Source organism: Puma concolor, chromosome D3, assembly GCF_028749965.1.
Source record: "Puma concolor isolate L17-30 chromosome D3, mPumCon1.1.hap2, whole genome shotgun sequence".
NCBI classification, from domain to species: Eukaryota; Metazoa; Chordata; class Mammalia; order Carnivora; family Felidae; genus Puma; species Puma concolor.
In genome coordinates, this window is record NC_141678.1 from 57700040 (window position 1) to 57727901 (window position 27862).

General features: G+C 46.0%; 2 protein-coding genes across 17 annotated transcripts in view; both read left to right on the top strand.

Annotated features, from left to right (window-relative positions):
• Positions 1-3053, top strand: part of MOCOS (molybdenum cofactor sulfurase) — a 57501-nt gene extending 54448 nt beyond the window's left edge. For 4 of the 5 annotated variants that reach the window (XM_025931303.2, XM_086682767.1, XM_086682768.1 and 1 more), the window contains 2 exons: positions 906-1010; positions 2859-3053. In XM_025931303.2, the coding sequence (XP_025787088.1) occupies positions 906-1010; positions 2859-3011 (258 nt within the window). In that variant the 3' untranslated portion in view covers positions 3012-3053. The remainder of the gene's footprint in view (positions 1-905; positions 1011-2858) is intronic. The other variant, XM_086682765.1, reaches the window with a different exon arrangement.
• Positions 3054-18355: 15302 nt separating this feature from the next.
• The window catches only part of FHOD3 (formin homology 2 domain containing 3), a 471894-nt gene continuing 462387 nt past the window's right edge, over positions 18356-27862 (top strand). For 9 of the 12 annotated variants that reach the window (XM_086682770.1, XM_086682771.1, XM_086682775.1 and 6 more), the window contains exon 1: positions 18357-18682. In XM_086682770.1, coding sequence (XP_086538896.1) covers positions 18518-18682 — 165 coding nt within the window. In that variant the 5' untranslated portion in view covers positions 18357-18517. Of the gene's footprint in view, positions 18683-27862 lie in introns of all 12 variants that reach the window. The other 3 variants (XM_086682773.1, XM_086682772.1, XM_086682774.1) reach the window with 1 other exon arrangement.

Here is a 27862-nt window from a genome sequence, read left to right on the forward strand (position 1 = left end):
CCCCCAAGTGAGCAGAGGAGCAAATGTGAAAATCAAGTCCCTTCGCCCTTTTTATAGGTGCAACAAAAGCAGTGTCTCGTCACTGCTAAGCTGCAGGCTTTCTTGTTTTGTGTTAACATTTGTGGGAGATTTTTCTCGCTACAGAGAAAGTCTTGCTCGTGGCAGACCAACAGGATGACCCCTGTTAAGAAGCTGTGTGTGTGTGTGTGTGTGTGTGTGTGTATGTGTGAATACACATGTAATTTTCTTTCCTGCTTATTTCACTTATAAAAATAAGTATTTACCATTTAAAACCCTTTATAGATTAATTTTAATACCTGCACGATATATTCATATACCTGTAGTGTAGCCATTGTTCTCTACTATTTGATGTTTAAGATGCTCTCAGGTTTCCCCGATCACAAACAACATGAGAAAGATTGTACACGAACCTGTGTTTGTACTTGGGGTTCTTTTCTTGAGTGAAATTCCTAGTAGCGAAGTTTCTGGGTCAAAGGACACGGACACAGTAAGGTTCTTTCTGATGAGTCAGTGCTGGGCCCGTGGGTGTTTATCTTCTCCTAGTTCACCCTCCAACCAGTTAGTTCTTTTCTTCCTGGGAGAATCTCCAAGATTCTCTGATCACCATCCGAGATTCACAACAACTCTTTTCTTTGTCTACAAAGCCCGGAAGCAGCAGTCTTTCAGTTGATGAACAAACATGGATGATCCCCCAGGACTGTGTGAGGAGCGGCTGCTTTCTGGCTCCTAGCAGTCAGAGCAGAGTAGTGAGCATTGCTGTGTGAGTGGGCCCAGAGAACACCTCTGACAACCGGTCCTCCTGGACCCAGATTCCTCCCTGCACTAGCAGGAGCGTCTGGCCACTTTCACGGCAACGCTGTCTTTTCCCTTCTCGCCCCCTCTAGGTTTTAGGTCCTTGTCACAGATGCCAGATGATTTGCATCAACCAGCAAACTGGGCAGCGAAACCAAAATGTTTTCCAAAAGCTTTCTGAGAGTCGTGCGAGAAAAGTAAGCATGATTGCAAACTGTGACACCTGTTTTAAGATCCCGTTTTGTTTTTTAAGTTTATTTATTTATTTGGGGGGGGGCAGAGAGAGAGAGAGAGAGAGAGGAAGAGAATCCCAAGCAGAGCCTTTGGCGGGGCTCAAATTCATGAAACAGTGAGATCATCACTTGAGCCCAAACCAAGTTAGACGCGTAACTGACTGAACCACCCAGGTGCCCCTAAGATCCTATTTTAAGATCCTGGCTTGTTATCTACACCCAAACTGTAGTTCTGAGTAATAACGGTGTGTAAGTTTGAGAAGTGCGGAGACATTCTGAGGCTGATCGGCTACCATTAAGGTTCTGATCTCATCCATGGCACCATCTTACGTTTCTTTTCCATCCATTTTCTTACTTTTTGGGGGTCTTATGTGTATTTTTGATGCTCTCAAATTTTGTTGAAGAGACACAGGGTTTAAATAAGAAATAAGTAAATAAGCCAAGTAATTTTATTGTCTCGATCATTATTTTCTTCACCACAGGTGTCTCATGAGAGTCAAGTGCCCTGTGGTGAATAGAGTAATTGCATAGGCAGATTCAGTAAATTTCACTCTGAGAAGGCTGTAAATCATCTTCTTGAAGGTTAGAATGATTAGGTGTGGTTTTTGTGGATTCCAGGTTATAGAAACTGAATTTCTAACAGACTGATTCTTTAGGAAGATTTATGTCCAGGCTAGGGCTTTCTGGTTTTGTTTGCAAGGAGTTCTAGGAAGTCCGGTAAGCAATCAAGGTTGCATGGAACATTTCTTGAAAATTAACTGAATTAACATAAATATTCAATATCTCTCCAATAATAAATTAGAAGGTAAACTCATGGTAAAATGTTGCACATCGTTTCCCATGTTTCTCCAAACCAGGGTTTCGTTTCACAGTATTTAATTGCCACAGTCTCCCTGCAGACAGGGGGTAGATATGGTCTTCACTTGAGTGTTTTGTCAACATGTCTGTTCACTCAGCTGAGGCAGGCTGTGTCACCTGAGGGTGTGAGGACCTTGAATCTGTGCCATGCAGGTTGCCAGAGGACAGGGGATGGGGGTGCACAAATACTATGATGCATGGAAGGAAATCTCTGTACTTCTGAGAACCACTGTAACTCTCTTGTGCACACACCTTTCATTTTTTAAAAAATATTTTGGAATAATTTTAGATTCACGGATAAATTGCAAAGAGAGTACAGAAAGTTCCTGTGTACCCTTCTCCCTCATGTGCACACATCTTAAGGAATTAATTTGGCCTCAGCCCCTAGCCTGGGTCGTGGAACATGGGGGCACCCAGCTGATGTTATCACAGGAATGAACAGATCTGGGAGTGCATCACATGCTCCAGGGAGTTCTTACTGACTCACTCGCATTGATGGCAAACTCTGAGTAGACTCACACAGCTCTTTATTTTGGGCCTTCCATTTCTGTTCTAGAGAGTTTGGAGAACTTAACCTACATCACAACAACAACAACAAAATCACCTCAAAGAAAATGCAGAATTTTGCTATTACTTTCACAAAAGTAGTTTTTACATCAGGGAACAGAGCAGAAATTGGCCTGGTCGTGGTCAGAAGCAGAGAGCAGGACGCAAGCCCTCCTACCAGAAGCTCAGGGTATATAGGAAGGAGAAAAACAGGTGTGTGTGGGGGGACTGTCGGGAAAGAACATTATACATGACAATCTTTGTCTGAAATTGGGATTCTTGTTTCCCACTACATCCTAGTACCTGTGTTTAAAGATCTGATTTGATTTTAGTTGATCATTATTATTTATAAAATTATTTCAACTGCTAAAATAATCTGGCTTGTTGTTGCCGCTGTCTTGTTCACAGGTGAACTTTGGAGTGTACCTGACGCATACATCTTTGGATTTTTCTTCCCCAGCTTTCCTGTCTGTAGGATCTCAGGTGCTCCCTGTGTTGAAAGAAAACACAGAACACCATGAGCTACCTGCTTCCACAAAACATCAGGATGTTATCTCCTAAAAAGTATTTTCAGTGTAAATTAAAATTTCTCTTTTACACCTATGTCTGCTATAATTCACGCTGGCACATGGCTCGATAGAACAAGGAGAGTTCTCTTCGGGGGGTAGGGGAACTCTCGTTGGCCGCCTCTAACTTCCACTCTCCACGTGTGCACTGGCCAAGCTCACGAGGGCAGTTTTGGGCCCTCTGTGCTTTCCACAGCTGTGCTGCACCCAGCAAGGTTCCCATATGCGTTTGAAGTAGGATTATTTTATTTTATTTTATTTTATTTTATTTTATTATTTCTTTTTTGAAGTATGATAATTTTAATTAGGTGAGCGTTTTTTTTCCAGTTATAATCCTCTCTCTTTATTCTATCACTATTAAAAAAAATTTTTTTTAACATTTATTTATTATTGAGAGAGAGAGACAGAGCATGAGCAGGGGAGGGACAGAGACAGGAAGACACAGAATCTGAAGCGGGCTCCAGGCTCTGAGCTGTTAGCACAGAGCCTGACGCGGGGCTCGAACTCATGAACCACGAGATCGTGACCTGGGCTGAAGTGGGAAGCTCAGCTGACTGAGCCACCCAGGTGCCCCATCACTATCTTTTTAAATTTAAGTGTAGTTGACACACAGTGTTAGTTTCGGGTGTACAGCATAGGGACTCACTACGTCTACATGTTCTACTATGCTCACAAGTGTAGCTAACACCCGTCCCTGTAAAAAGCTATTACAGTACCATCAACTATATTCCCTATGCTGTACCTTTTATCCCAGTGACTTCTTTCTTTCTATAACTGGAAGTAATTAGGTGAGATCTTTAACGATGCTCCCTGGGAATGCTGAACCTCCATTTTGCCATTTTCCCACATGGTTACTTTGTCTTTAGAAAGAATCTCTAGTGCTTGTCAATCCCTCTATAATGAGGGTGGGAGCTTGTGTCCAGTGATCTTGAGGGAATGAGAATGTGCCCCTTTCCTCTCGTGGACATAGAGGAGGCGGGCTGATGAGTTGTGGTCACGTTCTTTTGGGGAGATTTGACCAGGATATTTATGTGTTGAGCAAAGGCACAGGCTGGCAACCTCCCCCTCCTTCCTTCCTATCCCGGCTCACTCCTCCTCTCCCGCGTTGGGTTGATGTTCTGGGGGGTGCTCATGAGCCCGAGGCCACACTCAGTGACTGCGGTGCTCTCTGAGCAATCATGCTCCCTCGACAAGCCCACCGGGCCATATCAGCCCACCCACTGACCGAGCCACCCAGTCTCCAAATCCCAGTTCAGAGAGGAACTTTGGAGGTTCAGGGGTCCCTTCCCTACCACCTCTGACCCTGCTCCTGCAGCCTCCAGTTGAATATGTCCAGTGACGGAAAGCTCACTCTCTAATGAAGCTACCTATCCCTCTGAATTGTTGAAAAGCTCCTCCCTGTATTGAGCTTGTCTCTGCCTCCCCATGACGTCCGGCCATGGGTCTCGTCCTGTCATATATAGCCGTGTGGAGCAAGCATGACATCCTCCTACGTCTGCTCTGCTCAAGCATGGAGTCCACATGGGAGCCCCAGGTCCTTGCTAAGGCCCTCAGCACCTCCCACCTGGATTGTTCATGAGTGCAATCACCTCTTCCCCAAACTCCTGCCCACCACTGCCCACAGTGTCTTCCTAAAGCCAGTGTGCTGCTTCTCCTTCCTGCCCAGTTGTCTGCATATCAGGCTCAGGTTTCCCTGCCTCACTTACTCAGACCCCTTGGTTAGGGGTCGGTTTCTTCCATTATATCATTTGCAGAACTTTGTGATGCTTTCAGTACTATGTGGGGTTTGAAAGATGTTTTCAGCACTATGTGGGGTTTGAACACTTGACTCTGTTCTTGAGGGTTTGCTGGGACGGAGCCATGCCCTTGCACTCTCATTTTGCATGCAGAGTTAGGTGTAAACACTGACTTTCCGGGTGTCCCCTTCATGGTTCTTGTAGCTGGGGGAGAGATTCTCTTCTGCATGCCTTGGGGTAAGTATCAAAACTTTGAGGAAGGTGGTGGTGTTGACTTCTTCCCACTGAGACTCAGCCTTGTGGGAACAACGAGGGGGCAGGTGGTGATTCCTTCCTCCTGTTGAAAGATATCCATCCACTTGCTTTTTATTCAATATGTGCCATTCAGCCTCTAGGTAGGGCTATAGAAATGCAAGAAACAGAACAGGCATTCAACGATCTCACCACAGAAACAAAAGCAAGGGGAGGAAGACAGACCAGTACATACTCAGGTGTTATGAGGAATGTTTCAAAACCATGCTACCAAAGATGTCCTTTGGTGAGAAGATTCTAGAAGGGTCACAAGTACACTCAAATATTCCTGGATATTAGTGCCCCGTGTTATAGTTTGACTTCTAGGCTCAGATAGATGACCTGCATTCCAGGTCATGCAGGCTTACTTCTTTAGAATTTGTCCCTCCATACGCGTTCCATATTTGGTTTTATCTAAGTGAAAATAGAATAGCATATTTATAACTGTATTGTGAACACCCCATGTTGGAAAGGGCCTAAATGTCCATTAACCGGAGAATGGATATAAGGTGGTAGTGGAAAGTGAAGGGATTAGAACTACATGGGTCAGCATGGGTGACCACGGTGTTGAGAGAAAGAGGCAAGTTGCAGAATTCATGTGGTAACATTGAAGGTCAAAGATGAAAAAAAACCCAAACAGACCAAGCAGAAAACTCCTATACTTTGCCTTAAGGGTACATGCATATGCAGTAAAAGTATAAAGAAAAGGAATGATAAATTATGCATTTTGAGGGTGAGGTACTAGAAATAGGGAAGGTATATAGGGGCATTGACTCTGTTGGGAAGGTCTTATTTCTTAAGCTGTAGGATAATAGATGCATAGGAATTAGTTGTGGTATTCTTTATATCTTTTCAAATGACTTAAATGTTTAATAATAATTAAAAGTTTTCAGGAAAATTTCCCTTTAGTTCTTTCCATTGCTTAAGAGCAAAACATTGAGCAAGAGAGGGTCCCAGCCTGCTGTCTGACTTCTGAGAGCGTGCCCTGCACTGGGCTAATAGATTTGCTATGTTGGTAGCAGATGGTGTTGTCTGGAACTTATGAATTGCGTTTTTAAAGAAGAAATTTTTAAATGTTTATTTATTATTGAGAGACAGAGCATGAGCAGAGGAGGGACAGAGAGAGGGGGAGACACAGAATCTGAAGCAGGCTCCAGGCTCCAAGCTGTCAGCACAGAGCCCAATGCGGGGCTCAAACTCATGAACCACAAGATCATGACCTGAGCTGAAGTCAGATGCTTAACTGACTGAGCCACCCAGGTGACCCTATGAATTGCATTAAAAAAAAAAATTATTTTATGGCAGTAAGAACACTTAACATTAGATCTAACCTCTTTTTTTTTTAATGTTTACTTATTTTTGAGAGAAAGAGTGAGAGAGAGCACTATCAGGGGAAGGGCAGAGAGAGGGAGCCACAGAATCTGAAGCAGGCTCCAGGCTTTGAACTGTCAGCACAGAGCCCAGTGTGGGGCTCGAACTCACGAACCACGAGATCATGGCCTGAGCTGAAGTCGGACGCTCAACTGACTGAGTCACCCAGGCGCCCCATGAGATCTAACCTCTTAATAAATATTACGTGTACAATAATTATTGTTGACTGTCGGTACAGTGTTGCATAGCAGATCTCTGAGAGCGTACTCATGTTGCTTAACTGAAACTTTATGCCTGTTGATCAGTCACTCCCAATTTCCACTCCTTTCAGCCCCTGGCAACCAGCATCACCTCTTTGATTCTGTGAATTGACTATGTTAGATACCTCATATAAGTAGAATTATACAGTATGTCTTTTTCTGTGACAGGCTTATTTCATTTATCATAATGCCTTCAAATGTCACCCATGTTGTCACATGTTTCAGACTTTCCCCCTTTATTTTGAAGGCTGAATAGTATTCCATTGTATGTATGTGCCACATTTTCTTTGTCCATTCATCGGTCAGTGGTCACCTAGATTGTTTCTACATTTTGGCTGTGGTACATAGTGCTGCAACGAACATGGGAATTCTAATGTCTTTTCAAGATCCTGATTCTAGTTCTTTTGGATAAATACCCAGAAGTAGGATTGCTGGATTATTTGGTAGTTGTACTTTAATGTTTTGAGGAACCTCCATGTTGTTTCTCAGGGCAGCTGCACCAGCTTGTGTTCCTACCAGCAATGTGCATAACTCAAATTGCTCTGCGTCCTTGCCAACACTTGCTGTCTTTTGTTTTGTTTTGATTTTGATTTTGTTTTTTTGGTTTTTTTTTTGGTAACAGCCATCTTGACAGGTGTGAGGTGATATCTCATTGTGGTTTTGATTTGCCTTTCATTGATGATTAGTAACATTGAGCATTTTTTTCATATATCTGTTGGTCATTTGTATGTCTTAGTTGGAGAAATGTGTATTCAAATATTCACAAATCAATCAATGTGATACATCACATCAAGAAGAAAAAGGGAGAAATACCATATAATCCTTTAAGTAGATACTGAAAAAGCATTTGATAAACTACAACATCCACTCATGATAAAAACTTTCAACAAGGTAGGTTTAGAGGAAACATACCTCACCATCATAAAGGCCAAATGTGAAAAACCTACAGCTGACATCACACTCAATGGTGAATAACGGAGAACTTTCCCCCTAAGACCAGGAACGAGACACGGATGTCCACTATCACCACTTTATGGAAAAGTCCTAGCCACAGCAATTGGACAAGAAGAAGAAATAAAAGGGGTCAAAGTTGGTAAGGAAGAGGTATAGATTTCACTCTTTGTAGACGACATGATACTATATAAAGAAAATCCTGAAGACTCCACCAAAAATCTGCTAGAATCAATGAATGAATTCAGTAAAGTCACGGGATACAAAATTAATATACAGAAATTTGTTGCATTTTTATGCAGTAATAACAATGTAGCAGAAAGGGGAATTAAGAAAACAACCCCAGGTACTATTGCATCAAAAAAGAATAAAATACCTAGGAATAACCAAACATAACCAAGGAGGTGAAAGACCTCTACTCTGAAAACTATAAAACCTTGATGAAAGAAATTGAAGATGTCACAAACAAATGGGAAGATATACCATGCTCATGGATCGGGAGAATAAATATTAAAATGTTCATACTACCCAAAGCAATCTACAGATTTAATGAAATATTTATTAAAATACCAACAGTATTTTTCACAGAACTAGAAAAAATAATCCTATAATTTGTATGGACCGACAAAAGACCCCCAATAGCCAAAACAATCTCAAGAAAGAAGAATAAAATCGGAAGCATCACAATCAGTGATATCATGATATGTTACAAAGCTATAGTGATCAAATAGTGTGTTACTGGCACAAAACTAGACACAGAGATCAAAGGAACAGAATAGAGAGCCCAGGAATAAACCCACAATTTTATGGTCAATTAATCTGTGATGAAGGAGGGAAGAACTTACAGTGGGAAAAAGACAATCTCTTCAACAAATGGTGTTGGGAAAGCTGGCCAGCTACATGCCACACAATGAAGCTAGACCACTTTCTTACACCATACACAAAGACCATGATGCTTGGATGGATGTCCAAGGGCCAGGGGCACATGTGGGAGTGTGGGGATTGGCCTGGGGTGGGAGGAAGGGAGGAAGGTGATCGGAACAGTGCCATCTCCTGTGTGTGACAGAAAGCTATTCAGGCTGAAGCGGCCATGTCCACATGTGGGCCATGTCCCACAAATGTCTCTGGCCTCCAGGGCCTTTGGCAAGGGAAGAGATAAAAAGACCATTTTGGAACACGCCCCAAACTTCCAGCTGTGGTGAGAGAAGTTAAGCCCAGCAAGGCTGGCTCCAATGAGGGCCATTTTCTCTTTAGAGTGACCCTGCCCTGATCAAAAGAAGCCATTGGGACCACTGGTGCTCCATCTTTCTCAGCTTTCCTTCATCCAGGAGGGAGGTGGTGAGTGGCTGAGGAGAGCACAGGCTGTGGGGATCCAGTGCATCCAAAGACCCACTGTTAGAACCGAATGCTGGTGGGCACTTGAGTGTTGTGAGGCAAGGTGCCTGGTGGGGATCCAGGCAGTGGATAAAACCTTCACTCGGCAGGCAGAGTTCCAAGCACCCGGTATCTCTGAGAAAGGCCGGGCCTCTTCTCGCTGCAGGGCGAGTTCAGGGCATAACTGGAAGCAGAAAGAAAGCTGGCAGACACTTTTTAGCCTGCCTTTTCCCAGTTCCCCCGTTTTATGCTGACAGAATTGATTTCTATGTATCGCATTTTGCAAACTCCCAAATTAAAGTCTCAGCAAACCTCATTGTATATGAGCAAGCTATCGAGCAGCTCTAAGCATCATCCGAAAAGTGAGGAAAAGGACAATACTTGGTAAAATTGAGAGTTAAATGAAACGTTTGTGTTCAGCATGTCTCAAATGGTGCTGAGTAAGCCACGTCTACCACCTAGTGGCAGCATTAAGTAACCGCAGAGTTTGTTACTTAAGGAGGCTGAAAATTGGTTCAGATTCGGTGGGCAAATCCCAAAGGATGGCAAACATCTCTCTGCCTGGCTTCCTTAGTGGAAGCTCCGAGAAACTTTTCGTTATTGACGTTTGCATGTTTTGAAAGTTAGGACCTGAATTATTTCTTGGTCAGATTAATTTTCAACTGGCATCGCACCCATCATTCTTTTGGAGTCCTCTATTTTCTTTCTTTCTTTCTTTTTTTATGTTTTTTTATTTTTGAGAGAGAGAGAGAGAGAGACAGAGTGAAAGCAGGGGGAAGGGCGGAGAGAGAGAGACACACACACAGAATCCTAAGCCAGCTCCAGGCTCTGAGCTGTCAGCACAGATCCCAATGTGGGGTTCGAACTCACAAATCCCGAGATCATGACCTGAGCCAAAGTCAGACACTTAACTGAGCCACTCAGCGCCCCAGCTGCAGTGTTTCAATAGCATGCTGGTTTGGCTATTTCAAGTTCTCTAGTCTTGGTCTCCCAGGTGAATCACATGAAAAATATACTCCCTTTCTTCCTTGGTGTAACCCCTTGTTTTTATGGCCACTTGTTATCTCCTAGGAGGCAGCAGACACAGTCTGAAGAATATGAGCCAGAATGGCTTCAGGATTTAGAGAAACTAGGAGTGTGTGGCACTAAGAAGTGGGTGGGGGGTGGGGGTGGAAGGTAAGGGACGCTCTGCAGAGTGAACAAGTGGCCCCGCCCCTCCCCCCACCCAGCTCTAGTGAGGCAAGGAGGCAGAAAGATGCAGGTCTACTTTCAACGTAGGTTGAAATGGCCTCCTTCAAATGGCGGCCCACTTGCCATCTGTCTAAATATTTAAAATTCATGAATCGAACAAAATGGTAAGTACGTTCTTCCTACTTTGACAGATATACCTTTATGACAGCTTAGAAGGACCGATGTGAATTTAGAACTCTGACTCCTTGGCCCTCTGCATGGGAATAGGATGACACTAGGAGGGTTGGCCCAGGCCCTGGTTGCCAGCCACAGCCTATACCCTTTTTCTTCCCTCTGTGAGCCATGAACCCCAGATGTGTGGACACCTGATCTCATATGGGTAAACTCTGCCTCTGTTCCACTGCAAACAGCCACTCCTTAACCTCTTTTCAGGCCTCCAGGGAAAAAGCACACATAGGCCTTGGAAATATGTTCAGGGTCATCCAGTTGCCTGGAGAACAATCTAGGGAGAGAATAGTCAGGTGGGCATGGACTCTTGGTGCTATGGACTCCTTGCCCTTTAGGGAGGGCTAGGCAGGGTGAGGCCCTCTAAACCATGGAAGCTAAGGCAGGGGCCCCTCTTTCTCTGGGTGAAGGACAGTACTGGTAAGAACTTTTCTGGGTAAAGTAAACTACCCCAGAGAAGACCCAAAGACACTCCAGAAAAAAATCCATTTGCCTACCAGCCTGGTCTACAGTGAAGCCCACCAAACAAAGTGTCTCTGCTATATCCTAGAACTTCCAGTCAGTTTTTAATACAAATGAACAGCTGAGCATCACAAGAATTTGGAAATGACCTCTGTTACAAAAGAAAAAGGCTGAAAGTAGGGGGGGCCAGGAAACACGTCAAAGAACACATACACTGCAATGAAATGAAAACTTTAAAGAACATGTAATGAATCATATCAAGGAAATGAATGCTAACCATTCATTTGTGTAATGAATGCTATTACAGCATGTAATGAATGCTAACCAAGGAAATCCTGGAGACAAGAATAAGATACTTCTAAAAAGGAAAAATGGAGAACAGGAAAGATTTTCTGAAAATTAAAAACATGAATGCTGTAATTAAAAATTCAGTAAAAGAGAAGGAACATATAGTTGAGGAAATCCCTCGAAATGGAGAGCAAAATAATCAAAGAGACTAACAGGGTGGAAAAGTTAAGAAAATTAGAGGATTCACGTGGTGGTCCAACGTCCAAATAATAGGAGTTCCAGAGACAGCAAACAGATAAAACTGCGGAAAGGAAGTGATCAAAGACGTGAAACAAGAACATTCCCACAAAACAAAGAACAGAAAATCTTTGGGAAATACCAAGGGAGTGTCAATGCAATAAATGGAAAATAACTCATATATGAAATTTCAGTGTATTGGGAGCAGTGAGAAGGTTCCAAATCTTCCAGAGAGAGGGAAAAGAAAAAGTTACAGATACCACTTTGATAGTCTTCTAGTGGCAACAGTGCAGCAATGCCTCAAAATTCTGAGTGAAAATTATTTCTAACCTAGAATTATGTATCGTGTGTGTACGATTATTGCAAAGTTGAACACAACAGTTTCTTATATCTAGGTGTTCGTGCCTCTTTGCAATGTGATTTTGCTTCTCCTCCCATTAGGGAGTGGAATCTATTATCTTCCTCCTTGAACCTAGGCTGAACTTGCCTTACTTTGACTGAAAAAAGAAAAGCAAAGAATGGTGACAAAAGTGACACAGCATACACTCTGAGTTTAAGGCTCCAGAGACCTTGTAACTTTTTCTCTTGAACTTTTTGAATGCTACCCTAACACCATCGGTGGGAAGAAGCCAGGTCTACCTTACTGGATGAGAAGCCACATGAAAGGAGAGATGAACCATCTCATGTGAAGTCTCCTAGACCAGCCTGCTGACAGTACATGTCAGCAGATTCAGACAGAGGCTCTGTTAGTCCCACCAGCCCCAGTCAAGCTTCCAAATGATTGCAACCGCATGAGTGACCCCAGCTGAGCCCAGCCCAAATTGCTAACCCAAAGAACCGAGAACAGATAAAACAGTGTTTTAAGCTACTACTTTTTGGGGGTGGTTTGTTATAAAACAAAGACAAACTACAAGAAAAATTGGTACCAAAAAGGAAGTGCTACCATAAGGAAACCCTCAAATGTGTGGTGCTGGTTCTGGAACTGGGCAGGGGTAGGGGCAGGGGCAGAGGCTGGAAAGGTGGTGAGGAAACTGCTGTTTGAAGCTTCACGCAGATGACGCCTTTCAAGGGTACCTCCTTGGGTAGTGCTTCTCTGATCCAGAGACCCGTGACTTAAACAGACAAGTTGTCTGCCCCTCTGACACCTAATATACAAATGGTGAGACTGGGACATGACACACCCATTCACAAATAAAGAGAACGTGGGACACACAGCAGGCACTGATCCACGACAGTTCTCAACCCCAGCCTGGGGCATGTTTTAAGTTCCTCCTGCTCCAGGGGAGTAGGGCCCAGTTCTGCGCCCTGTGATGGTTCCCAAGTTCACTGTTCTCCATAGCTCTTAGCTCCACATTCTGGTAGATCCTTACTTTCCCATGTAAAACAAAACAAAACAAAACAAAGCAAAAGCCCGGGAAATACAAATACAAAACAATGGCTCCATGATTACAGCTGAATAGCTTTCTTATCTTGCTTCTTACCCATCGCAAGTTGGAGTTCCAGAGGTTTCTTTTTATTTTGAAGAATTCTAGTTCCCTTTTAGTCCAAATTTGTTGTGATTTCATCAACACAACTATCTTAAATTCTTGGTGGATTTTCTATGAATCTTACTAGGGTTTGTCCCAAACACTACATCCATGATTCGTTTTCATTTGGGTCTGCCAGGCTGCTATGCAATAACAACCTTAAGGATTCTTAGAAGCCCTTTTCTTTAAATGAGAGTATCTACTAGCCACTGCCTTAAATCTGAGATCTTGACAGCGGGTCTTAAAGCCACATTTTAAAATCGATCTTTACGAAAGTCAGTTACTAGCTGGACAGAACCAAGGATGAAATTATTTTATTTTACAACCTAGCAAGTCTTAAGCCTTCTATGTTTCCTCTAAATTCTACTTGCAAACAGAATATATTATTACATGTAGTTAGCAGCACCTGACACATACCTCCAGCATACGGTCCCGAGGTCTCCTTAGCTAAGTCCATAGTTCATTACATACATTTTCTATCTCACAAATCACTGCAGGCAATTGGGCAGTTGTTTTATCAATTGTTTCACTGCCGCATAACACAGCTAACTGTATTCCCGGTCTTCAGTAGTAGTTCTCTTACCACTTTCCTGAGGCTAGACCTGGCTTCCTCATGTGGTAGTCTCAGGTCAACATGCTAAGAAGGTGACAGTGGATGCTGTAAGACTTCTTGGTGTCTAATTTCAGAAGTCACACAAAGCCACTTCCAACATATTCTATTTGTCAAAGTAAGTCACAAAGTCACTTGTATCCAGAGAGTGGGGAAATAGTCCCCATCTTTTTAGGGAGGAAGTGGAAAAGTCAGATTGCAAAGTGGTGGGAATAAAAGGAGAGGGAAGAATTCCTATGGTCATTCTTGCAAGCAAAACGACCACATCAAGACAAGTGTGAGGACAGAGAATGAAGATACTCTCAGATACAAAACTTCTCAAAAACTTATCTTTTCAGGAAACCGCTGGGGTATGTATTAATAAAAATTGAGAATATAAACTGAGGAAGAATAAGACAAGTTAATGGAACCAGGAGCAACCACACAAGAGAGAAGCCAAGGAAATCTCTAGGAGGATAGGGCTGAGAGAGCCACATTCCAAATGAGAGCAGGAACACGGAGGAGACCCGGAGGAATATCTCTGAAGAGGGCATCTTACGGGACAGGAACATGGAGGAGACCCGGAGGAATATCTCTGAAGAGGGCATCTTACGGGAAAATACAGCACTGAGAAATTCTTTGACAGTATTGAAAAAGGTATTTGCAGAGCTGTTGTCAGATATGAGAAGACCTAACCAGCTGTTCAAGGAACAAAAAATAAGCAACTGAAAAAATTAAAGCAAATACTAACTTCAGAAAAACAAAAAGTTGTGCAAGAAAGGCCATGTAATCATGTGCACTACGTAGCACAAAAATGAACAGTATTAACACAATCATCATTTTAAAAAATCACTGAATAGGAATTTAATTAAAACTGTGATAAAACTGTAATGGGAAGATGGAGATAGGGAAATGGTCTGTAACGAAGCTAAAATCCTCACTTAGCATGACAAAAAGCCAATGTATTGTCTAAAATTCATAGATCAGAGTATATCAGTGTACTTACATTATTTAAAAATGGGTGCCTCTGAGAAGTGGGGGGGGGGGGATGGGAGTTGTAAAGTAGGGAGCTGATTTTTTTTGTTATAATGTTTTATGACTCTTGACCTTTTAAATGAAAAGAAAGCATTATATTATTAAAAAAAGAATGATTTCAAAAAATAAGTTGAAAAAACAACATTGGTTATTAATCAGGAGAAAAAATGTTGCTCAAAGCACTTTCAAGGGAGTGGTCAGGGCAAAAATCATTAGAAGAATTAAGGATAACTTACATCATTAAAATTTTTAAAGGTTTGACTTCTGATGCCAGTCACTCTTTGAAGTTTTAAGACTAAAACTGAGTAAGGCAATTCCAATCCTGGAAATCTTATAGTTTATTAGAGCATAGGTAAAATATAGGTAAATAAAAATATAGGTAAGCATGTATGAAAGGTGCTACCAAAAGGACATGTAGAAAGCAGTCTGGGACCACAGAAGAAGGAGAGACCATCCGTGTTTGGGGTAGAGTTGGAGATGGCTATCTAGAAGAGCTGACCTTAGACATGAGTGGCGAAGAGTAAGTTGGTTCAGCTGGCCAACCAGATGGGATAGAACATTCCTAATTGAGAAGCTCACTGGGAAAAATCCCAGCATGTTTGGGGAAGGATAATAAATTCAGTGTGTCTTGAAGCAGGGCATGAAGGGGGGAATGACCAGACACGAGTCTGGTGTGGTAGACTGCGGAAGATCTTACAGGTTCTTGTAAGTCAAGTTAAGGGAGTTGGCGTGTCAGGATTCTGCCCTAAGGTGTGACACATTAAATGCACATCCTTGAATGCTCACTGGCTCTGGGGAAGCCAGTGGCAGATCAAATGTAGCATTCGCACCTGAGGAGGGGAGACCTCCCCCTAGAAGACTAGCATAGGAGTGAGAGCTAGACAGGAGGACAGAGTTGAGAAACGTTTTAGAGATGGATTCAGTGACAGGTCATAGCGACCAATTGCAAGATACAGGAGTTAAAGATGACTCTGGTGTTCACTCATTCATCAGGCATCTCTTGTGTGCCTTTTCTGTGCAGAGCACTCTGCCAGGCACTGGCAGAGGTGGGGGGAGTAATACGATTGAATGTAGTATGGTCATTGCCTTAGAGGAGCTTTTAGTTTAGTGGAAACACAGGAATAAAGTAACTGTAGCTGTGATGCTCTATTCTCAAGGATACCAGAGCCCAGAGGTATGGATGGAGGAAGACGCTGCAGAGGAGGAGGAGGGAGGCAGCCCAGAGTCGGTATAACTATTGAAGGTGAGGGAAGAGAGTTTGGGAAAGGGGTGGTTCATGGTGACAGATGCTGCAGAGAAAGTGGGCAGCAGGGCCCAGGTGTCCCCTGGATGAGGCAATTAGGATCACACTGATGATCTCAGAACAGCAGGGGCTTGCCCACCAGGTGTTGTGGGATGTGGAGCAAAGAGGTAGTGAGGATGCTGAGAAATGAATATAGCTCTTTTCTTCCGAGACTGGTCAGGAAGCAAAGAAGAGATAAGCCAGCGAGAGGCAGGATTCATAAAGGTGCAGCTTTTAAGATGGAAACCATTTGAGTGTGTGTGTGTGTGTGTGTGTGTGTGTGTGTGTGTGTGTGTGTGTTTCACCAGGACCAGCTGTGTAGCTTGTGGAGCTGACTGCACCATGAAAATTTGGGGTGTCTTGGCTACGTCATTCAGAATTGTTAAGACAGCAACAGCAGAGCCTGAAGCCAGTGTGGGGCTCTTCGAAGTGGAGGGCTCTGTGTGACTGCACTGGTTGTAGGCAAGGAACCCAACCCCGAGGCACAGGGGAAAGAGCCCAGGGAGGAGGGAAGAAGGGGGCTACTTCAGTAACAGAGCTGGTCCCAGAGCAACTGGGAAGGGAGGGGCTCAGGGCCCAGATGGAGATAGAGCCTTCAGGAGGAGGAAAAACAAGGCTTTGGTTATCTCTTGAGATGTGGGAGATGGAGGGTGGGAATGGAAAGTGGAGAGGAGGGAGTGTTGGGAGGGGAGGACTTCGTGCTAGAGACAAGTTTCTGTACTGAATAAATCTGTAGGTAGAGGAAAGTGACAGAAACTTTTGGCTGCCTAAAGGCAGTGGGGAGCCAGCTTCATTGGGCAGTGCTTAGGAGCCTGGGGTGGGGGTAAATGGGTCACTGAGATTGGTTCCACTGTCCACAGGCATTGGCGAGATGGGGCAGGGGCAGGAACCTGCCCAGGATCTGACAGGTGGGAGAAGCCCAGGGAGCAGTGTGAAAAGGAGGCCTTGAGATGATGGGTTGGGATTCATTTTGGGATAGTGACGATGGGAAATGAGGTGGCCAGAAAGACCAGAGGGCTCTCTCAGTGGGCAGGGAGTTGGGGTTCAAAGTAGGAGGGTAGGAGGCCCCTGGCGAGGGAATAGAATTTGGGGGTTTAGTATTCTGGCCATGAGCTGATGGCGAAGTTGCTGTAGGGGTCTGCCCAGAGGACTCCTTCAAAGGGTTAAGGAGCAAAAAGTAAGGAGAGCTAGGAGTTCTGCTGGTATGAATAGAAGTGTCCTGGCTGATTGTTATTTTAAGACCAGGCGTTAAGTGTTGCACATGCAACATGGAGAGGGAAGGTTAAAGGTGCTGGTGAAGGGGCTGGAGGGGCGGCTGGTTGGCTCAGTAGGTGGAGCATGGGACTCTTGATCTTGGGGATTGCGAGTTTGAGCCCCACCTTGAGTGTAGAGATTACTTAAAAATCTTAAAAAGAAAAAAAAAAGTAAAGGTGCCAAGTATGGGACAAGGATTTCTTTCTCCTTGAAACCACAAAAAAAGGAGAGAGACATTATAGAGCCGCCTTGTTAAGACGTGGATGTGAAGAGCGATTGGGTATTATCCCGGTCATCTGTACGAGGTATGAGGCACCACGAACTTGGCCACAGCCTGCGAATGGAGAAAACTGTGAATTCTTACTGGTAACGAAGGGGGTCGCCCGCGAGCAGCGAGGAGAGCGGTGGGAGGCCGAGAGGAGCCCCGAAGCTCCCGCGCGGCCGAGGTGGGCTGTGCAACCCTTTCCTCCACGTCCCTCGCTTGCGAGTAGGTCACTAGCTTTCCATCGCCCCTCTGCATCTCAGTGACCTCATCCGAAGCGGTCCTCGCGGCCCCACAAGATCCAGTTAGGGTATTCGGGGACCTAACTGGTCAAGAGGCTGCGGTGATACGGAGGGTCAACTAGCACCCACCAGGTGGCCCCGGTGTCACGCCTGGCGCTGGGGTCCTGGAGCAGAGCGGCGCAGTCCCCCAGTCTTCGCTCCTAGCGCCCCCTGGGATTATCTGTTAGGAGCTGCTAGGGTTCCCCGGCTCACCCTCCTCCTCCTAAGCTTCTTTCTTCCCAAGGGAAACCTCCGGGTAACCCTCGCCTGGGCTCCAGGTGGCTGCCACCCCGTTTGCTTGCGGGGGGGGCCGGCTCCCTCCTCTGCAGGTGCCCAGCTGGGGTTTTCCAAATCCAGGCAGCAGGAGCCCCCCACTGCCGCCTTCATCTGTAAGGGGTTAAGTCCTCTCGCAGATGGGGAAGACCCGGAGCTCCGAGGGGTGCAGCTCCGTCGGTGCTCCCCACGCCGAGGGACGCCCGTGCAGCGGGCGGCCCAAGCGGCGCCCGCGCTGCCGGAGTCAGCCCGCCGGGGATCCCCGCCCCGCCGCGTCTGCCAGACGGCTTGGCGCAGGGCTGCGGGTGCCGCGGGAGCGGTTCTCCCTTTCCCTTTCCCGGCGGCAGGCTCCGCGGTCGGGGCAGCGGGGCCGGGCGCGAGGGGACTGAGCAGGGGAGGAGCCGGAGGAGGGGACAGAGGGGCCTGTCGGCCCCGCCCCCGCCCCGCCCCCCCGCGGCCGGAGCCCGGGCTGCAGCCGGGCGCGCCGGAGCCTGCGAGCCCGCGAGCCAGCGATCGGCGGCCGCGGCCTCCCCTGCTCGCGGTGTGACCCCGGCGTCTCGGCCCGCGGCCCCGCCGATCCCGGCGCCCGCGCTCCCAGGGGCAGGGATGCATCATGGCCACGCTGGCTTGCCGGGTGCAGTTCTTGGACGACACGGACCCTTTCAACAGCACCAACTTCCCCGAGCCCAGCCGGCCGCCACTGTTCACGTTTCGCGAGGACCTCGCTCTCGGCACCCAGCTGGCCGGGGTCCACCGGCTGCTGCGGGCGCCGCACAAGGTACGGCCGACCGATGCGGGCTGGGTTCTCCGGACGCGGCCACTGCTGCGGGGCGCGCGGGGGTGGGGGCGCCGCGGGCAGGCTCGGATAGGCGCGGCCCCGGGGGACTGGCGCCCAAGGGCAGACCTCCCCCCCTTCCCGTTAGGTAGAGGGGCCGGGGGCATCCGCCGGCTGGCGCGGGATTTCCCGGGCGCGAGAGGAGGACAGCCTTGCGCTCCGGCCCAGAGCCGGAGCGGGCGGGGCAGAGCAGGTGCCGCGCGGGCCCGAGGCGAGATGGAGAAGGTTCCCCCGCGCCGCGCCGTTAGCTCGGCTGGGTGGGCGGGGTGGGGCTCCGATGCCGGCGGTGGGCCCTGGTACCTGGGCCGGCGCCGAGCCTGGAGCGGAAAGAAACCGGGCCCCGGGGGACTCAGGTCTAAACCTCTCAGGCCTCTGGGGCCGCTGCGGGCGGCCGCGCGAGCTTCACGACAAAGCACTCTTCCTGGGGGACACCGCCTCCTCCTCCCCCGCGGGGCATCGCGGGGGATGCCGACTGCGCACTGAGATAGCTCTCGGAGTAGCCCCCTTTTCTCTGGAGAAGCAGGTGGCCTTGGGAACCTTGGAGAAGCGGTAGCTGTGGGAGGAGGGGCGGGGGCGCGGAGGGGCGGCGCGCTCACAAAGCCAGAGCCTCGCAGCCCGAAATGAGTGTCCCCTGGGAAGAATGGCTTCTCAGTCCACCCGATAGAGGCTTTTTTCTTCTTTTCTTCTTCTTCTTCTTTTTTTTTTTTTAACCCTTTGCAGGAGGACAGGCATCTTGCAAAGTGTGTGTTGCAAAGAGCTGGGCATTGAAAGCTAACCATTTGGTTACTCAAGAGAGCCCTCCCTCCTACTTAAACAGATTGCACCTTGAAGAATTACTTGCCGGCACTTTTTTTTTTTTTTTTTTTTTTTTTGCTTGGGTTCATATCAAAGCTTGGAGATGATTTATTCAATGAGGATCAACATTGATAAATATTTGGAAGAGATAACCCTTGATACCAAAAAGAACAAAATTGATTTTTCAAAATTCTTTAGATTTCTGTATGATGTTCACCTGCCTTGGAAGTAGAGAGGGAGTTTGTATGTGGAAACTGGTGTACTTGGGCAGTGCTGTTAGTGTATCAATGCTTTCTCTCCTTAATTAGTAACCTGCTTTCAGGAATGAGGAATGGGGCAGTTCTGTCTCATTCTCTCCGTGTTGGTGCAGAGTGGATAACGATCACTGTTTGGGGGAACCTCTCTGGCCATAAAAACAGGATGGATTGGGAGATGGAGGGACAGAATGATGTAGTGTGAATTCAGCGAATCAGAATCACTTTTGTAAATTATTTGGTTCTTCTTAATCAGTAGATTGAGTTGAAAGTTTCAAAGGACTTCTTTTGGCATCATGATACTCCATTCATTATGATCACTGATTACAGTGATCTTTTGTTGAAACCACAGAAGGCTCATAATTGTGGCCCTATGACCTTGAAGTGGTTTTCTTGGATTTCAAACCCTATATACATAGGTTGACCTTTCAAGCTGGAAGCTAAAGTACTTTTTTATGTTTCTATAGAGTAGCCCCATAGTCCTGATCCAGTGTTCCTCCTCTGTTCTGGTAGGAGGAAATGATGATGCTCCAGCATTGGCCTTCCCCACCTCCCCCCCCCCCCCCCCCCCCCGCAGCTAGAAGCCACAGCGCTGAAGTTGCACTGGCTCACAGAATGTTCTGAGGTGTTGCCTGTAGAACAAGGAGAACCTGGAGATAACCTGTAGAACTCCTTGACTCCTGGTCTTGGCAGCCAGCTATGCTTGGTCTCAGCGTCTTTTGCCCAAAGACCCCTGCAGTATATTCAGATGTTTGACATTGTTTTTCATGTCTAGAGCTGAGTGATTGGCTGATTCTATTAGCCAGGGCTCTGCAGAGCAGAATTCAGTGCATTTATATGCCTCGGTGCACATTCATGTTTAAAAATGCTCATTAATTTCCAGCAGAGAATCTTAAAATTGGATGGTCCCCCTGTGATAGAGCTAACGAGTTGTGAGTCAGTGTGCAATATCGTTTAATGCTACATACCTCTGTGAATGAGGCTACTTTTAGGATCCCTGTTTTGCAGATGAGGAAACTGTGGAAGAGAGCAAGTAAGTAACTTAGTTTTTTTTGCTAGGACTAGAGAGCTGAGATTCAAACCCTGGGTCTCAGCCCCCAGTGCTGTTCTGCTCCCTGGACCAGCAGTGTGGGGTGGGCAGAAGTCGTGGGGGTTCCATTGCATTACCTTGGGGAGCTCACCAAATCACCTTTGTGTGCCAGGTACTTTTTGGCCTGGGGCAGGTGAATGTTACAGGCATGAGTAAGAGCCTTGAGGCAGAATTCCTGGCCTGGTAGATTTCAGAGTCAGAGGTGGAAACAAGTAGTTAGCATCCTTGCTGTGAATTAGCTGATGGTGAGGGAACCCAGAGCTCTCACTCCAGACCCCTGCCCTGAGTAAGCCTTCCCGAAACACAGGGAATGCTTCTCTCAGGTCCCAATGAGCCTGGCCTTGGCAAGATGGGGAGTTCCTTGTGGGAGGGCAATCTGTGTGATGGAAAGGATGGAGAAGCCTGACTGTGGAACATGCAGACACCCTCAGTGTACCCAGCTGTCCCACACTTTCAACACCCTGTGGGGAGTAAACTTTTGCTTGAAGTAGATTGTACACACAGAAAAGTGTGCAGGGCATAAGTGAGAGGCTGGATGGACGGTCACTTAGTGAACACACCTGTGTAACCGGCATCTAGAAGGCCCTGTGGAGGGTTCTAATTTATGCAGCACCCCCTAAGAGTCTCCTGTGCTGGGAACGTTTGAATTGGATCTCTCAGGCCCTTCCCAGCCAAAACTTGAGTCTGTGCATCTTTTTCTAACTTAATGATCTATTAATTTAGCTCATGTCTGCTGACTCCTTTAGAAGTTAGCTGTTAACTAAACCACTGTCTTGGACAAAAATGATATATTGTGCTTATTATGCTTTGTCTTTTCCAAAATTGCTAGTCATTCCAGGGAAGATAAGTAAATTAATGACGAGTGTGATAACAAAAAGGTCAAAACAGATGCTGTAGACTCACTGGGGAGATGTTCATTTTGGTGGTTATATGTTCTGTCTGGCCTAAGTAAGCCCTTTTGTTCTCAAATGTTGCATAAATAGGTGTTTATTTCTGGTTCAGTGTTCTAAGGAATTATAATTATAGGACCTCTAATGTAGAAAACTATACAGTAGAATTAATAAATCATATGCCTTTCACAATTTGAATGTTTTGGGGTTGATTGATTATGAAAGACTACGGATTCTTGTTTCCTTTTGATAGACAAAAGTGGAATCGTAGGCTATTTTTACAAACTAAGTGATAACCAGCTTATCTGTTACAACGGCAGTTAAGACTTAGTAATTCAGTTCAGGAAATACTTCGGTGCCTTTTGTGGACCAGACAGAGTGGAGTGATAATAGTGACTGTGTTCTGGGCGCTTGCCCAAGACAAGGTGCATTCTAGATAGGCATCATTTCGCCAAGTCTACGGATCAGGTACGGGCACTCTTGCATTCCGTGGCAGAAGAGACCCAGAACAGAAGGAATCCACCTGGTCACACGAGTGGGAAGTTCCAGGGTTGGCATTCCACACCAGGCCTCAGCTCTCAATGACTCCACTTTTGTGTCTTGGATGTCTTCCTTCCAGGCAGCCTGTCCATTTTCCAGAGTTCCATCTCTTGACTGTATTGTGTTCATTTTTTTCTCACGACCTCTGTCTCTGTGGTTGCCTCCCTGTCTCAGCTGTTCCACCTGCAAAACAACAGATCGCAGTGAGAATTAGAGCCTTGGTCCTTCAAGGGTGGGCTGGGCGTCACCTAGACTCCTCTTAGAAAGGGGCTGTCAGCCTCCCCAGACCTGTTGAATCAGGATGTGTATTTTTTCCAACATGCTTTGGTGATTCCTAAGCAGCATGGATTAGAGGTCATTTAGGTCAGGCTCTCAGTATGTGGGGCTCTCACTGTCTCCCCTGTTACAGATCAGTTCTTTGAGGGAGAGACCTGGCTGACTACTTCTCCCATGTTTTTCTTGAAGCTGAGTAGTGCGAAGATGGAGTGTGCCCTAAGTTGATTGATCGGTGTTAGTTATAGAACACAAATCCACTGGTATTATTGCTGTAATGAATTTCCACCTTAATCCTCTTACGGGACACATCTGTTTGCTACATTACATTAAGATTTTTAGAAGATGAGATCATTAGTAAAGTTGGCAAGAGTGTTGTGGCACAGAGCATCTTAGGACAGAAGTGTTTAAGAATGTTGTATGAAGTGCTGAGAGCATCTCTGTGCAAGCCGAGGTGATTCTGACTGTACCGTAATTAGCTCAGTTGGTTGGAGCCACGCTATTGAGATCAGGATCATGGGATTGAACTCTTTATGGGTCAGTTGGCTTTGCTTCATGCATGGCCACAGACGGCATCGGTAACCCAGCCGGACGCCCTGCAGGTGCTGTCATGGCTTCCTTCAAGGATGTGGTGTGGAAGGGACTGGCAGAAATCTTTGGGGGGCAAAGGCTAACACATAATGGGAATGTGCTGGGCACTACACTGTAGGCCTTCATGCATAACTTCATTTATCCTCATAACAGCTCTAGCAGATGGACAATAGTATCCGCAAGTAACAGGTGGGGAAACTGAGGCACAGGGAGACTAAGCAGGTTATCTAAGGCCACACCGCTTTTAAGTGAAAGAGCTGAGATTTAAGGTCGTCTTTTTTTTTTTTTTCCTCCAAAGCCTGTAGCCAAGTGTGTCCCATTATTAGAAAGCCAGCAGCAGAGCACACGCTCTCTTGTGCAGGGGAAGCACAGGTGGGGGAGGGGGGCTGCCTGCGTTGCCTTCACACGCGGCTGCCTGTCACAGGGCTGGGACTTAACCGGTCGTGCTCTGGTAAGTCCTTCCAGCATTGGAGCTCTGTGAGGCCGTGCCTTTTGTCCTCGGAGTCCAACCTGTGTCCCTCTGGAAAACAACAGGCCAGCCTGCCCCCGCCCTCCCCCTCCGGACTCTGAAATGTTAGTTCTTAATGGTGGCAGATTTAAAACTGATTAACATGCTGAGGCCAACGCTGAGCTCCCCTCCCCCAGCCTTCTTTCTCCTCCAGGGTTTATTTCTCTCTGAAGATGAAACTTTGAACGCTTGCGAACCTTTTTGTCCTGAGCCAGTCACCACTCCTGGCAACCTCCCCACCTCATCTCCAGGTGACGCCCCTGTGGTCTGTGGCTGGCTCAGGAATGTCCCCAGTTTAACCTGGCTTTCTAATCAATGTAGCTGCTTCCACTTCTGGGGGACATTTTCAGAATCTTGTGTTTGTCAGCATCTGCTCCTTTAGAGAGACAAGCAGATTGCTTTTTGTTTTTATTTTTGCTTTATTAGCTGTTTTATTGGGAAGTGTTTCTGGATCTTGTTCTGAACTAAGTAAGAAAGAATGGGGAAAATTAAGCTACAATGAATGTTAAACCTCACTGCAGGGGTGCAATCAGCAAAATCCAGATTGTGGGAAACTATGGTTTCTCCAGAAAATTAAATTGCAAAGAAAAAAAAGATGGAGGGAAACTTAGATTAAAAGAGATTCAAGAGATATATCAACAGCTGATTGCAATGCGTGGCTAATTGGGTCCTAATTCAAACAAACACGCAGTGAATAAATATTTGAAATCATTGAGGAAATTTGAATGACTATTTGGTATTAACATTTATTAAATTTAATGATAAATTGATTTGATGTTAGAAATTATTAAAATGTGATAATATTATGGTTATAGTTCAAGAAAGTTTATATTTTTCAGAGATACATACTGAAATATTTATAGGTGAAATTATATGATATCTGGAATTTGTTTCAAAATAATCCTGGACAAGAGGCAAGTAGGTGGGTGAATGTATAGATGGGGCAAGATCGACCATGAGTTAACGCTGAAATATGGGTGCAGGAGGTGGGTCATTATACTATTTTCTATACTTTCGCAGATGTTGAACTTTTAAAATAAAAGAGCTAAAAAATTAGGCTACGAGTTCCAATGTCCCCTTTGGGATCAGAGTCCTTTCATTAAGTGTCACTGGGTGTCCTGAGTGTGTTTACTATGGCCGAGATAGCCAGTTTTTCTGTAGATTTTTTGTTATGCTTCCACTGATATTTTTCTTCCTACCCTGATGTTTATGTACTCCTTAGGGTCTTTGAAAGCAAGGGTGGGACATCAGTCTTTTTATATTTAGGGTATCTTTCCAGGCTCAGTCAATTCTTTTTTAAAAAAAATTTTTTTTTTTTTAATGTTTATTTATTTTTGAGACAGAGACAGAGCTTGAGCAGGGGAGGGGCAGAGAGAGAGGGAGACACAGAATCCGAAGCAGGCTCCATCCAGGCTCTGAGCTGTCAGCACAGAGCCTGATGCGGGGCTCAAACCCATGGACCGCGAGATCATGACCTGAGCCGAAGTTGGACACACAACCGACTGAGCCACCCAGGCGCCCCCAGGCTCAGTCAATTCTTTTTTTTTTTTTTTTTAATTTTTTTTTTTTTCCAACGTTTATTTATTTTTAGGACAGAGAGAGACAGAGCATGAACGGGGGGAGGGGCAGAGAGAGAGGGAGACACAGAATCGGAAACAGGCTCCGAGCCATCAGCCCAGGGCCTGACGCGGGGCTCGAACTCCTGGACCGTGAGATCATGACCTGGCTGAAGTCGGACGCTTAACCGACTGCGCCACCCAGGCGCCCCCAGGCTCAGTCAATTCTTAAGATGAAGTCAGCAAGCATCAGTTATACAAACTCTTAGTTTGGTAAAAGAAGTATTAACGTAGAGATATTATACGTGTAGCTTCAGTAGCTGCCTGTAAATTTTTATCATTAAACTGACATATTGCTGAGGCTATACTGAACGACACCGGTATAAAGGTACTCGGTTTCCCAGTGGCTTTTGGAGCCTGTGACTTACTCTCATGGCCACCCGCAGGCTCTTACCTGATTCCCAGTGAGTCAGTTCTACCTCCACTTTTAGTATGCCTCAAGAGAGCATAATGCAGTGCATGGCAGTGACGTTGTAACGTATATGAAAATGTAAGTTGATTGTATACGTTGGCATTCGTACCTGCAGCTTTTGATTTCTGTGGAGAGATTAAACCATGTCATGGATTAGCTATTGGGAAGGGGGAAGATTTAAAAAAATTTAAAAATTAAAAAAAATTTAAAAAATAGATTACCATGCATCGGCGAAATTATATACCCAGAAGTTTATCTATTTTTAGAGCCACATAGGAACAAATGGAATCTACATTGTATCTGTTTGCAACTTGGGGACCTACTTTTCTTTTCACCACTTAGATTTGTAACCAGAAATTAAAATTTCAGACTCTAAGGGAAAATGTTTAGAACTTAATATTAGGGGGGAAAAATCTCGAAATTATTGAACACATGGGGAAAAGGGAAAATGTTAAACGTCTTGCAATTCAATATAGGACAATGGTTCTAGATTTGGCAAAAAGGACACAGAAAAATGGATTTGTTGATCACTTCATCCAATATTTTTTTAAGTTTATTTACTTATTTTCAGAGAGAGAGAGAGAGAGCAGGGGAGGGGCAGAGAGAGAGAGAGGGAGAGAGAAAATCCCAAGCAGGCTCTATGAAGTCAGCGCTGAGCCCAACTCGGGGCTTGAACTCATGGACTGTGAGATCATGACCTGAGCCAAAATCAAGAGTTGGACGCTCAACCAACTGAGGCACCCAGGCACTCCACTTCCATCAAGTATTTTTAACATTCTTGGAAAGAAAAAAAAACCCAGAAGAAGACTTTGCTGTTACTGACTAGGCTACTCTGCATCTTCAGGCACCGGTGTTATGGCAGCGAATGAAGTGCCCGGGGCCTTTACCAGAGTGCACAGGACATTCCAAAGATTATTTTGAAGTTCTCAGAATAGAAGATGTGACTGACGCATCCTCTGTCCGATACATCAGATCCCAGGAGCGGCCTGGGGCTCGTGGCGGATGCGTTGATGGGCAGATGCTCCTGAGTGGCCAGACACTGACATGTTTAGAGCAGGTGCAAGACTGAGCAATGGGTCCTTGGGGGAGCGGATGAGGAGGAGGGTCCTTTTGGCCAAGCCAGAGTCACATGTAGCACCGCTGCCATTTACGTTGCCTGCTCGTGTTGGCCAGTGCTTTGACTAGAGGAGTTTATACTGCTTTGGTACCAGTTTTGTTTTCTCCATGATTTGAGCTCACCTTCCCCAGTCCTCCCCTCATGGTAATTGTTACTCCAGAGCCAAAGGTAAATCCCTCACAACTCAGGAACACACATGTGTGGTGGTGCTGAGGTGGAGACAAGTGGTTTAAACAATGCTTCCTTCCCCTCTCCTATTGTAATTTCATTAAATGAAATTCGGTATTCAGTGTACCACACCCTGAAAAACCCAGCTTTCAACCCTTGTGAATAATTATGAGGGGACTTCTGTCTGGTCCTCTGATTTGCCCACGCAGGCTGCGTGCAGCTGGTGGGGGGGGAGGGGCTCGGTGCTGGACTCCCCTGGAAAGCAGCTGACTGAAGACAGAGGTTGACGATACCCCAGTCGTAGGGAATGTGGGGGGTGCTGCGAGCACAGTCTTGGTGGTGCCGCCCCGAGCCACTTGTGTCCACAGCCCTGGAGGGGTGTTTCTGGGCCGTGTGCTCCATCGTCCAGCAATGTGTTCTTGTGCTGACAGCCCACCGTCTTACTGCCTGTGGTTTACGGGAAGTTGTGATATCTGTGGGGTAGAGGTTCTCCCCTGGCCTTGGAACATAGCCACTGATAGGAAAAAATGGTTCAAGAGGGTCCCTTTAATGGATTTTAAGGTGAAGGAATACCGAGGAAACAGACCTGTGTGACCCATTAAAGAGGAAAAAGAGAGTCAGAATACTTCACTCCTCTGCTCCAAACCTCCCTCAGCCCCCTGTCCTTGAGGGTCAACTCCAAAACCCTTGAGTGGTTGGCCCACTGCTCCACGAAGGCAGGGTTGGCTGGCTGGTTGGTTGGTTGGTTGTTTGCTCTTAGGGTCTGTTTGGTTTACTGCTATAGCCCTAGAGCCTAGAACAGTGTCTGGCACAAAGCACATGTCTAGCAAATGGTTGTTGAATGGGTGAATTACCATAACATTCAGGGC